The 16,640-nt window shown below is 56.2% G+C and overlaps 1 protein-coding gene across 1 annotated transcript; it reads left to right on the top strand.

The window, feature by feature from the left end:
- The first annotated feature begins 1,010 nt into the window (after nt 1–1,010).
- Nucleotides 1,011–12,234, top strand: CDX1 (caudal type homeobox 1). The gene is made up of 3 exons (XM_065690720.1): nt 1,011–1,437; nt 11,641–11,786; nt 12,028–12,234. The coding sequence occupies exons 1-3, from the start codon at nt 1,011–1,013 to the stop codon at nt 12,232–12,234; spliced, it is 780 nt and encodes a 259-aa protein (XP_065546792.1).
- The last annotated feature ends 4,406 nt before the right edge of the window (nt 12,235–16,640 follow it).

Below are 16,640 nucleotides of genomic sequence, written 5' to 3'. Positions count from 1 at the left end.
GTAAGCGGTGACTGTGACTACACGGTGGTGGCCAGCCCAGCCGGGGGTGACACAGCTTCACCAGGGCCTCGTTTCTGCTTGGTTTTCCCTATCAGAAAACATGGAGATGGTTTTGCTTCTTAAGGGAGAAAACAGATGGGGAACAACTCTTGCCACAGGGTCACAAGCCCCTCGGAGCTGTGTCAGAGCCCAAGGGCTACCTGTTGGGTCCATGGTGGGGCTTTCCTCCTGCACACAGCTGGCTCTTTCTGTCCGCCTGTCCTGCTCTCTGGGGCTGAGCTTTGCTATAGGGGTTGGAGGGATGGGTTTGTCCTGGATGGAGTAAATGCGGGGGCACCCAGCACCTTCCCTTCCCCCCAGACCCCCTTTTCCGTATCAGTTGGATGCTGCTGCCAGGCATGAGAAAGCAGCACAACAAAGCATGGGTTTGATACCCCCCAGCATCAGTGCTGATGGCAGGCACAGCCCAGTTTGTTCCTTGCCCATAACCAGGCTTAAATAAAAGGGCTTATTCCAAGGCACCCTCCTTCTGGGGTACCGATGGCTGCAGGGATGCAGTGTGCTCCCTTGGGGCATCCTCATGGGATGCCCTTGTGTCCCCAAAGCCGGCTGCTACAAAGGGACCATATCTGGTAGCATGAGGACAGCTCTGGGGTGCTGACAGCGGAGGGGACACAGGGTCCCCAATGCTCCCAGGGGTCACCCAGTGCCTGGTCCCTGCTGCAGCTGGGTGGGAGGTTTGCATTGTCCCCCCTCACCCGCTGGGGTTCCTGCACTTTGAAATGCAAACCTGCCTTTCAATGCAAATGCTGCGAGAGGTTGGGCCCAATAAAAGCCTGTGGGCAGGGAGGTTCCTGGCCCCAGGACACAGCTCCCCAAGGCGCCCAGGTGAGTGGTGGAGAAGGAGGAGCAGCCACCTCCCGCCAAACCAAACCCAACCAAACCGAGCCCAAGGCGGCCGCAGTCGGCGGCACGGCGGCGCAGCATGTGCATGGAGCCGGCCAGGGAAGATGTATGTAGGTTATCTTCTGGATAAGGACACCAACATGTATCCCAGCCCCGTCCGGCACCCCGGCCTCAACCTCAACCCCCAGAACTACGTGCCGGGGACGCCTCAGTACTCGGACTTCGCCAGCTACCACCATGTGCCGGGGATTAACAGCGACCTGCACCACGGGCAGCCGGCAGCCGCCTGGGGCTCTCCCTACACCCCTGCCAAGGAGGACTGGCATTCCTATGGGACCCCTGCTACGCCTTCCACTGCCAGCCCCGGGCAGTTTGGATTCAGCCCCCCAGATTTTAACCCCATTCAGCCCCCGGGCTCTGGACTCCTGCCTCCGCCCATCAGCAGCTCGGTCCCTCAGCTCTCCCCTAATGCCCAGAGACGCACCCCGTATGAGTGGATGAGGCGCAGCATTCCCAGCACCAGCAGCAGCGGTAAGGAAAACCCCTCAGCACTGCTCCCCTGCGCCATCCTGGGGACTGAGGTCCTGCGAGGCCGGATCCTGATCTGTGGCTTTCCCTGCCCAGGGCATGCGCCTGCCTTCACCACGGCACCTGGCCCCAAACTGCAGGGGACCCCGCCACTACAGTGGCAGGGGCTGAGGATGGGCAGGGAGGGCACTGTCCTTCCGCGCTGTTGCCACATGGGGTTCTATGGTTGGAAAGTCCTTTTCCCAGCCGGTCTCTGCTCCTGCACCCCTGCCCTCGCCTGGTAGGATGTGCAGAGCCAGAGAGCACACAGATCCTGGGGCTCGGCAGTCCCAAGGGGGGTTGGATAAGGAGCCTTGACTGTGCAGGGTTGAGCATGTGGGGCTGCGGCTGAGCGTGAGTGCGAGCTGGTGTGCAGCTCCATGTGAGAGCCCAGGTATGGGGATGTGCAAGGTGCCTTATGCTGCACGTGTACTCTGTGTGTGCATGTGTGCAGTCGGTACCGTGCACATATATACGTGGAGGGAAGGTGCCACATGTGCTCTGTGTGTGTGTAAGGTGTATTCAGTGCACACGAGGTGCTGCAGGCTCTGTGTATGTGTAAGCAGCATGTGTGTATGGGGCTTGCTGCGTAGATAGTGTCACCGAGTGTGTATGGGGCATGCTACACGCTCAATGTGAGCACACAGTGCTGTGTGTGCCTGATGTGTGCAAAGCGTGGTGCCTTTGGGAATGGTGCCAATTGGAGGGTGCATATGGGTGCTCCAGGAGCAGCACGACTGTGTGTGCATGTGCCCAGCGTGTGGGTGCCATGCACCCCAGGAACAGGTACCCCCCTCCTCTCCCTACCGCTGGTGTGCTGTCCCCAGGGTCCTGTCCCTGCTTCCCCGGGGGTCCCGTCCCCGCTGAACTCCTGACCTAGGGCCAGGGGGAAGCGTCTGGGTAACCCCAGCCCCCTGCCCTTGGGGCCCTGCTGCCCACTTCAAAGGCACTGGGCAGATCCCCCTTGGGGCCAGCCCAAATTGACAAGGGCTTGGCTTTGTCATGGAGATGGTGGCCGGCTCCTTTGGCAGCGAGGTGAGGTGAGGAGCCCTTTGTCCTGCCCTGCCTGTGCCCTTTCATCTCCCCCTCCAGGCTGTGATCCCGCTGCCAGCCCAGCCGGGGACCTCTGCCCACCAGCCCTGCCTGGACCTGCCACCCCCGTCCCTCTCTTGTGCTGGCCGTGAGCTCTGCTGAGCACTGCTGAGGCCAAACTCACCACAGGAGTAGCTCTGGGCATCTCTTGGGGTCAGGTTTGCTTTCGGTTACTGCCATCCCATATCCCTGGGGTAAGAGCTCTCTGTTTGCAAAGTGTCTCCAATTTTAGGCTTGTTTCTGGCTCCCTGCTGATCAAGACCCATGTAGAGACCCCTGTGTTAGGGGCTTGTGCAGTTGTGCCTGGAGTCTTCCAGCATGGAAAATTGCTCCTCCTGTTTGCACATTCATGTGGCAGGGACGTGGCTCTCCCAGCGGGACCAGTGACTGCAGTGGAGCAGACAGAACATCCCAATAAATATAGAAAACCCACCTGGGTCCAGAAAGCAGAGGGGAGAGGCGGGCTGGTGTTTCCTGGACCATTTTAACCACTGCATAGACCTATTTAGGGAAAATGCCTCCCCCCATACCCAGTGATGGAGACCCACAGATGTGCCAGGGCTTGGGGTTTTCCTCTTTCCTGTGATGGAAGTGGGGGTGATCCTGCAGCCCCCCCGAGCCGCTGGGACCCCCCCCACTTCTGCAGGCTTTGTAGTTCTGAACATCTCGGTTTCTTCTGAGGAGAGAGGTGGGAGGGAAAATTAATGAGGGGAGAAAGAAAGACATCAGCACAGCTCTCATGTGGATCAAGGGCATGGCTCTGCACCCAGCAGTGGGCCCGAGATAAAACTGGGGCTTGAAAGTGCCTCTGATTGAGTTAGATGACAATTGAGTTGATTCAATTCTGGAAAGCTATCATTAGTTGCTTAGCTTGTATCTCTTAGATTAAATACATACAAAGGGACAAGTAGATCAGCCTTGTTCTCCTTGCACACGGAGGAGGAGCTACCCCACCAAAGCTGCAGTGATGTAGGGATGGGTGCTGGGGTGAAACCCCCTTTCTTATAGTGCTTCCTTGGAATGGATGACCAGCGAGATCCCTTTCTAAGGCATTTGCAGATGAAGGACCTGTCCTTGCATCTCTGCTGGCTGCAAACCCAGTGCTGCTGGTGCTAAGGAGCTGCAGGATTTGACCATGGTGGGACTATGTGCCGGGAGACAGTGGGATGCAACTTGTGTTTTCAAGGGCTGCCTATCAGATATAAAAAGAACCCTTCTCCATTAAACTTGAAAGAGTGCAGGGCAGAGATGGGGTTGACAGAGATAGGGGTGGAATTCTGAGATGAATCACTTTATTGAAATCAATAAACTGGACTTTAATCAGTGCGGATTGATTAACAACCCATCTCACCGCAGTGGGAATAGGAAATGAATACGCGGCCCTTTTGCTATAAATATCAACAGTTTCATTGCGAACGCTATAAATCATAATACTTCAGAGGGTTGTAAATTAAGGTTCCCTCTCTGTCTTGCCTTGTATAAACAGCTCTTGGCCGTAGCTTGAAAGCTGCTGGGAATGAGCTATGCGGTGGTAACAGAAGACTTTGCTCAGGGAATATGAGTGTGTTGGGGCTTCTGCAAATGCAATCCAGAGGCTGAGAGAAACCAGCGAGCAATCTCCCAGTGATTCATGGCAGAGTAGGGCTTTACAGGGAGTGATTCTATATACCTGCTGCTAAATACGTGTGTGCTTCACCCAGCTGAGCCAAGGTAACCCTGCAGCAGAAGGGACTGCAACACCAGAGGGCCAGTGCTGGAAATCAGGACTTAGAGGGAACCAAGCTGGGAGATTGGCCTCATTTCTGCCTCCGATGTCACCTCTTTTTCTGCTCATAAAATGCTCATGAGCAGCGTGGCAGAGCCTCAGCTTCCTCCTTATTCACAATTATTTGCAAACTTCCCTGTGAATTGCACCCCTGCTCTATAAAAAGCTCAGGAAGGCGCTGGAAGCAGCGGCTGCCTGGACTTTGAAATTCACCCTCTGCTCGTTAGTTATGCAAATCCTCAGATACTGCCTCGGGTCTGGCTTCTAGGTCACTAATCGACCTGGGGCCACAGGGCTAAATATTGCAAGCGAAAGTGCAATTGGGGCATCCCTTGGAGAGGTGAATGTGCTCAGGGCTTCACGTGGCATCGGTGCCCGTGGTGCCCGGGAAGGATATGGGATGATGGAGAGCAAATAGTGATGCTCTGAGAGTGGCGAGTGGCTATTTGCCGGGTGTGCAGTTTTCTCTCTCAGTTTTCACATTTTCCAGCTTTATTTGTTGCCCTAATGAGACCCATGAAAACTGGAGGAAGACTGAAAACCCCAATAATGAGATAGAATCATTTTCCCTGGACAGGCAGGGCTCATGTGTACAGTTTGGGATGATGACGGTAGCTGGAGGACAGTGTGTTTCCCCAGTCAGCCCCTGCATGGGTTGGGGGACCCCTCTTTAGGAGATGGTTGTTCTCTGTAAGACCCTTTGCTCCCCCAGGTCTCTCGGTGTGTGCATGCATCAGGCTCCATCAGTCTTCTCCCCTTGAATTATTAACCCACAACCTGCTCCTGGCCCCCGGTGGGATTTGTTGCCTGCCCATCCTGCTGGCCAAGGTACAGGCTCTCAAACTTTCCTAGAATTGACTTTCCTTGAACAAAAAGGGCTTCCCTGGAGCACTGGCAGTCCCTACGTGATGGGCTTGGTCAGCTAATACCCCAGGATTAGCAGAGGGACACTTTAAACCTCTGGTCAATGACAGATATTTCCTACAAGGGGACCCTTCAAGGACGCTCACTCCAGTGATGTTAGCTTTGAGATTGCCTGGATAAGCGGATGGATTCTTCCACCCTTTCTGCCTCATAGTAAGGATGGGCTGAGCGCTATTGCGTTGTGAAGGGGGTGAGGAGTCCTGGTGCGCAGATGGGACCACCAGCACCTTGCGGTCCTCTTCCTGCCGCAACCAGGCCAAATCCAGCCGGGTGGCAGAGCTCAATGAGCTGGATCCAGGCTCAGTGCCACGGGGCTGGTGTGAAGGTGATGCTCTGGAAGGGGCTGTTTCCAGCCCGCATGCGCTGGCCAGCCCTGGCTGCCCTAGTGCGGTCTTTGACCTGGCACAGGAGCCTGGTTGGCAGCGCTTGGCTCAGCACTCATAAAACCATGGGAGCAACTGAAGGAATCTGCCGGTTGCCAAAATAAAGGGTTGAATCACTGCAGGGCTGGGAAATGCCACAACGCCCAGCCTCGGGGTTGAAGCATCTCCTGTCGTATTGCTCCGTGTCCAAGAACACGGGGTTGGGATCAGGAACCACCGGCTCACTGCAACCACCAGCAAGCTGCTCCTCATCCCCTTGGGGTTTGCAGCTCCTGGGAGGAAGATGAGGCTTGCAGGAGGGGTGGCTTTGCCCATGGGTGTGGGTGCAGATCTGGCCCCATCCTGCTGTGCCATCAGTACAGAGCCCAGCCAGAGCCAGCCTGTGCTCCTGTGCACCGGTCTGTGCTCCCCAAATCCAGCTCTTTACCCAAGTGATTCTGCCCCTTCCCAGCAGCCAGGCTGACCTGCATGGGGCTGCCATGCGGCAAGCCCCAGTCTCTGCCACCTGGCTCCACCAGCCTCCAGGCATGCAGCCACACACTGACTTACAGCAAAACTTCTTTGAAAGCATAGACCTCGATCCTCTGCGCAGGAGGCTGGAAAGCCATCAGGTCAAGTGGTGTGGTTTTGAAAGGGAAACATTTCCAGGGCGCAATGTACCCACCTGGATCAGGTTTTATCCCTAGTGGGTGCCCATGGGAGTGTTGCTGTTGCTCTGAAGTCCTTGGCACCAGGAAGAGATCCCCAGGTTGGAGCAATGCCATGCAAACAGCCATGCATGGAGCTACCCTGGGGGTAGGAGGGTTGCTGAGACCCTCAGCACCCTCAGGCATAGACGAGTCCTGCCTTCAACCCTGATGGCTGAAATGCTCATTTCCCCAACTTGGAGCTAGGGGAGACTTGGCAGGGTCCGTTGGGTATGGATTCATCCACTGTCCCTTTCTTCCATCATCCCTTTCCTCCGCAGTACAGAGACATGCAATATGCTGGGGGGTGTGTGGTTCTTCTCACCCAGTTTTTGACACCCGGCACTTCTCTAAATCCAACGCCCTTTGTCAGAGGAATGATCTCAGGCAGGGATCTGGGGAAGGATTGCCCTCTGGAGGGGTTTGTTTCTCGCTGGTGGTGATGAAGCAAGCCACATGGCTCTGGTTCTTTACCCCGCGTTGGTCCTCCCATCCATCACTCCTCTGCTTCCTGTGGCAGAGGATAAAGAGCTGATGATATTGAAGCATGCACGGAAGGGGGAAGGCTTGTGAAAACCCTGACTTGCACGTTCCCAGCACTCAGGGAGGGTGGGGGGATTGGGTTTATCCCCCTTCCGCACCACAGAGGAGCGTGGGTGCTTTGGGGAGCCTGCTAAAGCAGGAGGGGAAATGAGGGGAGCAAGCGAGTGTGGGGCAGGGGGGCAGAGGGAGGTGTCAGTCGGGGCAGACTTCGGGATTCCCATTGCCAGTGGGTTTAGGGACAGCGAAAGGAGCTGGGCTGTGTGTCCCGAACAGCAGCATCCCTGCCGCACAGCACGGCTGCTGTCACTGCTGCTCGGCAGAGGGAGCATCGACCCCTGCTCACAGAGGCAGCTGGAGCACATCTGGCTGCCAGATGAGTGTGGCTCCAGCCAGCCTGGAGGCCCCTGAGCTTCAGGAGCTGACCCCAGCCCTCTCCTGGGTCTGTGGTCTCTGTCATGGGGCATTGCTCTGCTGTCCCTACGTTTGCAGGGGGGAGGAAGGGGGGTTAAGCTGTGCAGAGTCCCACCAGTCCCAAGGCTCTGACCCTGGGACTCCACTCTGGCTCAGAGCTACTTATGTGCCTCAGTTTCTCCACCCATAGCATTGCCTAATCCATGGCAGATGTGGGGAAAAGTTTTCCTTGATGCTTTCCCTGTAGAGGAATGGCAAACTCTGATAGACCACTGATTCTTCCGGGGTGGGAGGATTTAATTCTCTTTCCAGGTAGATGCTGCTCATTCAGAATGAAGCAGCTTTATCGTGGAGAGAAAGCACCCACCCCAGTGATGGGGGAAGAGACACCCTGTCTTGCTGCACTGTAACTCCGGTGTGGACAAGTTCTTCCCTTGGTTCTCACTGGTGATGGAACTTTCCCACCTGGTGCTTCTCAGCATTAGAATCTTGTAGTGCCATCAGATAGCACGGAGCCAGGTACCCAGTACGGACAGACGAGGCTGCACAGATGGAGCCAGGGCACGGCCAGGGCTCTGCCAGGAAGCTGACACCACGCAGGGCAGCTCCAGGAGCACATTGCCCGGGCTCTTCACACCAATCATGCGGGGAGCAGCCCTGCAATGGGGCGTGCAGAGCTGCCCAGCAGCCTGGCAGAGGCACCTCTGTCCCCCAAGCCAGCACCTCCTGTCCAAGGTGTCCCCAGGCCTCCGCAATGGGGCACAACACCCGGCACCACGATGGGCTTCTCTTGGTGCCTCCACAAGTGGGTCACGGCTGCCCTGATCAGAGCCCTGATGGCTGCACGGTGGCTCCCCGCAGAGCCAGGGTTTGCTGCTGCTGCAATCTGGAGCTGCTTTGACCTGTGAATTAGAGACCTTTGGGAAAGCCGTGTGGGTTTATGCTCCTCGCTGCTGGCAGCCGGCTGCTCCTGCTGTGTCTGGGAGGGCTGTGTATTGTGGATGGGGACCTCTGTTCGAATATGGCCTGATCCCTTCTTAGCTGTGCTGGGTGCACCGCTCTGTGGGACTGGGAGAAGTTCCAAATAACACACATCAACTTCTGCTCCTTTGCTGTTTTCCACCTCCTCCCAGGGTGCCACTGTCACCCCACAGTTACTTTCCTTCCTGGTTTGAACCAGACCCTTCCCAGCTGTTCGTGGTGCTCCTCAATAACCTCAAAATACCCCATATTGCGTGTTAGGGTGTTTGGGGCACAGCTTCTTATTGAAAGCATCCTTTGGGCACAGCAGGGCTGGAGAGGGGGAATTACCATCTCTCTGACAGGCTCCACCATGGCCAGGAGGGTGCAGAGCCCTGGATGATGGGCGCAAGGATCTAGCTGGATTTATCCTTCCCCTGCCAGGCTCCTGACCCAGTCCAGGGCAGGAGCTCCATCCCTGGGTCAGCGATGCCATGGGGAGTGGATCCAGGCTGGGGTCGGGACCCCATCCTCCCACGTGTGTGCGAGCATGAGTGCGGGTGCGTGCACCCTCAGGAGCGTGTCCCTTGGGGTTTGCACAGCACATTAAAGCTGTTCCCTTATCTAATCACGGCTCAGGTGAGTGCTATTAGGGTTATACATTAACAGCAGTAACGATACCCTCTCCCCACGCAGCCATTGGCCCTGCCTTGATCCCAAAGCCGAAACCACTCCCACTGGCCCTGTGGATGGCTCCGTTCGGCTGCCTGAGCAGTTCCTTTGCTTGGTCTTCTGGGGACAAGCAGGAGGCACTTTAAATGCGTATCAGGGCTGAAAGGGTCCAGCGGCTGTGCTAGGAGGCATCACCAGCACTTTGACCCCTGTTCATCCCATCCGTGCTCCCTCCTGGTGAAGCAGCTCCGGGTTATCCTGCCTGTGGGACAGCTTGGTCCATGTCCACTGGACTTCCCTGGAAATGTGAGAGTGGTTCCATCCCTTTGCTCAGCCATGCTCCCCACTGCAGTGCCAGGGTTTGCCCATAGGGACGAGGGCTCCCCATAAGGAGCTTGTCTGAATTTCCTCTTTCCTTTCACAGAGCCATAAAAAGTCTCCAGGAGAGAGTTAAGTGTAAGCCAGCATTCATATTCAAGGTGGTTGAATTATTCATTGTCAATACTATTTCTTGAGAATCCTTTTCTTTATCTCGTGAATCACTCTCAATACATTCCCGAATACAGCAAACATCCGAAACCAGCAATCAGTTGAGATGAATAACTTTCCATCACTGGCTTGGTCAGGAGATCTCTGCTTTGAGTCTTTGCTATCTTACACTGGGCATCGAGAGACTGGTACCAGCTCACACACTAAAGACTCATCATCACAGCCGGTAGCTGTCAGACCTGAGGCAAAGCACAGGCTTCCTCAAGGATGAAGAAGGAAGAGGGAATAACAAAGAACAGGCTGTGGTGGATCTATTTACAGCTGCAGCATAATTCTTGCTGAAATTCGTGGCATATGTGGTATTCACAAACCGCCTTATTTCTTTATTCTTTAATTTTTTTCCTGTTATCTGTCAATTCCTTTGCTTTCCAGCTGTGTTTTTTTACCGCAAGCAGCGGCATTCAAATAGCAACATTGCAAATAAGATCATTTTTAAGTCATTATCTCTTCAAAAAGGTTTCTGCTTTCAAATGAAAAAGAAAAAAAAGGCAGATTTCAGTGAGAAAGAAAGCCTTGTAGGAGTCCCTGATCCCGGAGCTGACGGAGGAGCCTGGTTTCTCACGGAGCTGCTAAACCTCGCATCAACCTCCACCAGCACATCTGGTTTATTCGGTAACTCTCTGGGAATCGCTGTGGTTGTGAATTGAGCCCAGGTCCCTCCTGGGCTGGGGTGCAGGATCCTTCTCACACTGATGAACCCTTCTCCATGGTATGCACAGGGACCCAGTGGGAGAGCAAGAATGTGGGGTCCTGTGTGTGCCAGGTGCCCCGGTATCACTCCAGCCCAGCACTGTGCTGTGGTCAGGTTTATTCTGAGCTGCCAAAGAGGAGACAACCCAGCAATGCTTTTGTGGACCCCTCGTGCACGAAACCACTGTGTTTCAGCCGTGTGTCTGCAGACATCTCCATACACATCTTGCTCAATCAGATCACCTTTCTTACCCTGTCTTTGCCTTCAGTCACCCTGTGTGGCCAGAGGCAGGCTTGCTCTCAGTGCTGGTGAGGAGGGATTAGGTGTTCACTTCTAAACAGCCCTAGGATGAGCTGAGCTTCACACTCTAAAGCAGTGATTGAATTCATCATATCCCTCAAGTATGAGTTAGTGGCTGAAGGCTGGAGGTCTGGTTTCTGTTCCTGGCCATGTTGCAGCCTTGTTATGCTCCTACCTTCCTTCAAGCTGGAGAGGTTCACTGCTTCCTGGGGACCACACTGGACTTCCAACCATTGCCCTACACTCACATCATGATAAGCCCATGCCAGCACCTCCAGGGCAACGGCAGGAGGACACAGAGAGTGCCATAGGCATGGAAACTGGGTGCTAAATTGAATCATGGGGCTGCTGCTTTTGTGCCTGGGAGCATGGGGTCAAGTCCCAGCAAGACAAGACATCTCTTGTGCCCACCCCAGCTCCCACTTGCACCCAGGGGTGCTTCTACAAGTGGTTTGCCAGGACCTTTGTTGTCCCTTGCTTGTTTAGTAGAAAAGCATCTGCCTTTTTGCATCCCATGGGATACTGTGAGGGAAATGACCCCGAGGAGCCCCTCTCCCACTCGCAGTATACCATGGCCACAGGTTATCCTGTCTCCAATGCTCTTTTACATTTATCTTTCAGCATAAGAAGTGGCTTAGGAAAATCCCCACCTCCTTGCAATGAGGAAGAGGGGGAGAAATAAAATTGAGCTGGCTGAGAAACACATTTGGAGTTGTGCTCTGTGGAGATTCTCTGATGTCTGATTAAAGTCTACTGTGGAGCCTCTGAAGCACAGCTTTGCCCTACACCACCCAAACTCCTGCTTCCACTAGGGATGGTATTGCTGAGACTTCTCAATGTCCTCAGGCAGCCACAGGGCTTGTAGCTCCTCTTGGGGACAGTGTCTCATGGCACATGGGATTTATGGTCCATCTTCTCGGGATGCCTTTGAATCCCTCCTGCTCTTTCCACCAAGCAATCTCCCCAAAGCCCAGGTACTCTCCAACATGGAAGCACACCCTGATGCTTACCAGGATGGGCATTAAATCTAGTAGGAGTCTCCTGACTCTCACATTGGTCCCCAGGGCATCGCCGTGCTTCTCCTCAGCTCTCCACGGGTGGTTGTGTATCTCCTCTGTGCCCCTGCGGATGCATCTACCCCTCTGCTGCTCCCCTTTATCCCCTCATGCCCTGCTCTGCTCTCTCTGCCAGGCAAAACCAGGACGAAAGACAAGTACCGGGTGGTGTACACGGACCACCAGCGCCTGGAGCTGGAGAAGGAGTTCCACTACAGCCGCTACATAACCATCCGCCGCAAGGCTGAGCTGGCCGCTGCCCTGGGGCTCACCGAGCGGCAGGTCAGTGCTGCAGCATCCCAGATAGCCACATCCAGGCAGAGATGGGGATGGAGAGAGGAAGGGATGCAGCCCAAGCAGGCAGTGCTGGTCCCACCTTGCTCCACAGACCTCCGTTCTCTTCCAAACTCTGGGATGCCCTCCCTACCCCAGGGGGACCCCGAGGGTTGTCATCATCTGCATCCATCCCCATCTCTGCCATCCCCATCTCTGCACCATCTCTGACATCTTTGTCTCTCCGCAGGTGAAAATCTGGTTTCAGAACAGGAGGGCAAAAGAGAGGAAGGTGAACAAGAAGAAGATGCAGCAGCAGAGCCAGCCCACCAGCACCACCACACCAACCTCACCGGCTGTCAGCACGCTGGGACCCATCGGGGGCCTCTGCAGCAGCAGTACCCCGAACCTTGTCTCCTCGTCTCCACTGACCATCAAGGAAGAATTCATGCCTTAACCCCCTTCACCAGCTATAGACTCCAAGAGATAAGCACTATGCAGCAGAGCCCAGCCGGCCCATGTGCTCTGAAGAGTGACAGCCACTTCCCAAAGACATGATGGGCCCTGACTGAGCTAACGGGGTGGGCAGCGAGGCTGGGCAAGGTGGCACCAGGACCATCCCAAGGGGCTGGTGGGTTCTCTCCTATGTAAAAACCATAGGGTAGGTAGTATTGCTCTCCTGTGGACACATGCACAGGTCTGGACTCCAGTACTTGTAGCCCAAAGCAAGGTCCTAATGTCAGCAGAAGGAAGGGGGTGGTGGAGGAGGATGACTTTCCTGTGGTGCTCCAGGTGGAGCTGGTAGGATGCTTCCTTCTGTCCTTCTGCCTGGTGCTTTTGGAGCAGTTCGAACACGACTGGACTGAAAAGAGACCTGGTTGGACTCAAGGCAGAACAAGCTTCTGATGAGCTGTTCTTCTGGATCTGCTGTGCTGGGAAGGGGGATGCTGAAGGCAGAGCAAGTTGGACTGCAGGAGCCAGGCAGGACTCTTGGCTGTAGGACCCAAGGGGGGACTCCTTCAAACCATGGTGATGGTGATGAGCTGGAGCATGTCCTTAGCAAGAGACCCTGCGCATCCTCACCCACATTCCCCACTGTCCCACAGTGCCCATTCCTGTGCTCCCAGCTCTGCCCCTGCAGCCACAAAGGGCCACACAGAGATGTGTCCAGCAGCCCTGCTGCCCCGGCTGTGCCATGGCAAAGCGGCACTGCACCATCCTCTACCTGCAGCACAGAGAGGAGAGGAGGGAACCAGGCACAGGCACACGGGTGTCAGACCGCTCTGCTGAGCCCTGAGACCACTTTCCTATAGGGAATAGGAGGAGAATGAGGTTTACCACTGGGACAGGATGCAAGAACCTGACCTAGGTCCAGAAGGACCGATACCAGGAGAGCTTTAGGGTGCTGTTCCAAAGGACCGCAACCACCGAGGGCAATGGGAGCTGCTGCCAGGGCGGGCAGGGGGTGTCTCAGGCAGAGGAAGGGCTGCACACGCTCTGGTGTTAGGTGATGGAGAGGTGGTTTCCAGAAAAACAGAGGATTTTCTTCAAACCCCAAAGGACTGCAGGTTTTGTTCTCCCTGTCTGCCCCATCCTCCATGCACTGCATCACCTCTTGCCTGCTGTGTGTCAGCAACTTTTCCTGCTGATGAGCTGCAGCTGAAATGTCCCTTTTTCCTGCTGGGTCCTGACCACTCCATCGTCCTGGGTTAACTTACAGCCCAGTTTCAAATGCCCCAAAGGCCACTGGGTGCAACTGGGACACAAGAGAGTCTGCAGCTCCTGGGCTGCATCTTCCCAAGACAGACAAGGATGAAGAAGCACAACCCTTGCATGGCCCTTCCCAGCACCATCTCTCCAAGATCCAGAAGTGTGGAGCAGCAGACTTTCCCTTGCTGCCTGCAGAGCACCCTCACATCACACCCAACACTGCTTGTGCATTGCATTCCTTGCTGCACTCTCTGCTGCCAGCCTCTCGTCCCTCCCACCATGTCCTGGCCCAGAAAACAAGGTGCCCAGGCATGCTCTGGGTTTTACAAGGGGGTCCCTGCCATCCTACCGTGCCCACAGCCCCGCTCCATCCCTTGTGGGATTTAGGTCTCGCTCCATGGGGGCTGGTGACACCTCCATCAGCCACCACTGCCAGCTGCGCACAGTGGTGAGGATGCTGTTTGCATTGGCTCGGGACTTTGGCTCAGTTTATGTGTATAGAAGGCAGAACTGGTTTCCCTTTTTATATTTTAGGTGACAATATCGGTGACAATAAAAGCGAGCAGAAATTCTGTGGGTTTGTTGCTGTCTCCTCCCAGCCTATGGTGCTGTGGCACAAGGAGGATGCCAGCCCCGGGGTTGCGCCAGCACTGATGTTGCTGAGCCCAGACCCACTGAAATGGGATGGATGGATGGATGGACGGATGGATGGATGGATGGATGGACAGATGGACGGACAGACGGATGGATGGACATCTTGGCACAGCAGCCTTGCCCCTGTAGCATGCAGTGTGCCCATCCCATAGGGACATTGTTGGCAGTGGTATGGCCCATACCATTGTATGGCACAGCCACATCCCATTGTCACCAAGGGAGGTGGTTGTGCTGGGCAACCCATCACCTCTAAACTCACAGCCCTGGGGGCAGCCAGGGAAAGGGTGAGGCCAGGCTTGGGCTGGTGGAGGCCAAAGAACAAGGCCAGCTGCCCACAGACGCGGCCACCTCCCATTGGTGCTTCCTGGCCTCTAATCTCGTTTTATGGCTGTTGATGGGCTGAATATCCTCCTTGTCCAAGAAGAGCAAACAGAGAATGAGGATGTGAGATAGTGCCTGGGACAGCTGGCATCAGTGCCTGACACTGTCCTCTCTCCATCCCGGTCACGTCCTTCTGCTCCTGTTGGGCACTGAGCACGGGGCTGCCCTCACATCCCTGCCCAAAACGGCTCCTCCAGCCCCAAAATGTGCCACGTGTTGCCTGGGAAGAAGTGTGGGGGGATTGTGTTGAGGTGCCTGGGCAGGAGAGGCTGTGGAGGGACACCTGATGCAGGATAAAGTCCTGTGGGTGGAGGAGATGGAGGAGCAGAGGCAGGATGAGGTGGCATTGCAGAGACAGGCAGAGCAAAGAGTTTCTTCCTGACCTTGTGAGTGCAGCTGCACCTCGCACCGCACCCTGGTGACTCCGTGCTCACCGGCATGGCGCCTGGGCTGCCCGCGGCATGGGGCCACCACCTCCCTGCATCCCTGCAGGGGGACGTGAGGCATCAGGAGCTAAAAGAGGCTGGGGAGGCAAAGACAACGGAGCTGGAGCCGTATGGGAAAGGGGATGAGAGTGAATGGGCCACCTGCAAAAAGAACTGGGCTGGACCGGGGAGACTGGGGTCACTTCTGCGTGGAGACTCCAGCATGGTCCTCACACCAAGAGCTGCATCATCCATACACATCCTCCTCCCGCATCCAGCTTTGCCTGCCTTTGGCATCCAATTTGTCATTGCCACATGGGGACTGGCCAGTGGGATCCTGCCCTGGCACGGGATGAGATGGTGGCAGCCCCAGGCATCCCCATCACCTGCAAAGGGGAAGCTTGAAGGGGAGCAGAGTCCTTGGGGAGGATGAAAAGTGCATGTCCCAGATTCACCACTGTGCTGGGTGCCCATGAGCGGGCGAGGGGCTGGGCTGGAGGGAAGATGCTCCGCTGCCCTCCCAGCGAGCCTGCGTGTGCCGTTGACAGGATGAAATTCCAACTGATACCCTAATCTGGCGCCTGCCTGTTTGCACAGCAGGGTAAAAGTCCAGCGAGCCGCGGGGCTGTGCCCTTGTGTCCTGTGTGTGCACAGGGAGCCAGCGCTGGCGGGAAGAGGCAATAAATGCACCCACACGCCCAGGCACCCCTTCCCCCAACACACACACACACCCCTTGGGTGGCTGACGAAATGCATCCGCTGCGCCCCAGCGCCTGTGTCCTCCCCTGCCTCCTTCTACCACCCCTTGGGCAGGGGTGGGTGAGCCCCGCGGGGTCCCCTCCGTGCCAGGTGAGGGGCTGTGCACCCCATGTCCGCACCAGCTTTAGGACCTTTGGTCCAACCCCCCCCAGACACACGTCACCTTGTCGGTTGCACCCCAGGCAGGTGACAGGCGCCTGGTTTAGCACCTGCAGCAGCTGCGTCCCGAGCGGCACAGCCCCACATGGGCATCCTATGGGGAAAGCCTGGGCACAAGAACAGGGAACCCTGAGGACTGTCCCCAGAAAGCCCCTGCAGCTGCTTCCTGCTCCTTCCTCCACGCTTCCCACCGGCTCCCGCTGCCCCTCCTCGAAGGAATCATCATCAAAATAAGGCCATGCACGCCATGTGCCGAAGACGCCGGCAGCCTCCGGCATGGCACGCTTCCCGGCGGTGACTAACCGGAGCCGCTGCCGCCTTCCTCGTGACTCGTGGAGCGGATCTGGGCACGGGCCCATCTCGCCGCCAGCCGCCACCTTCTCGCCTCTGCTCGGGTGGCTGCCGCCGGGATGCGGGTGTTTTCCCACTGATGGCAGTGTGCACAGGGCCAGTGCCTGTCGGGCCCTGCATCGGGACGGAGAGATGTGTGTGTCCTTCCCTATGCTTCAGCCCAAGGGAAGGGAAAGGGTTACTTGATGTCCCAGGGGTGGCTCAGGGGTGGGAGAAGGCAAAGCTTGATAGAAATGCTTGCAAGCCCTGTATGTGCTCTCTAGTGCTGGGCACTCGGGGATCAGGGCATGGGGACCCTAACCCTAATCCTGTCCCCTGCCCGAGGAGGGTTTTGGGGTACCTGTACTGCATTGTTCCTCATGGGAAGACCCCTCTGGCTCCTACTGCCTCTGGCAGGTGCTATTCCATGAAGTGGACCTCTTGC

Source organism: Lathamus discolor, chromosome 10, assembly GCF_037157495.1.
Source record: "Lathamus discolor isolate bLatDis1 chromosome 10, bLatDis1.hap1, whole genome shotgun sequence".
Lineage (NCBI taxonomy): Eukaryota > Metazoa > Chordata > Aves > Psittaciformes > Psittacidae > Lathamus > Lathamus discolor.
The sequence above is the reverse complement of the archived record's forward strand: the minus strand, read 5'-3'. Positions and strand labels throughout refer to the sequence as shown.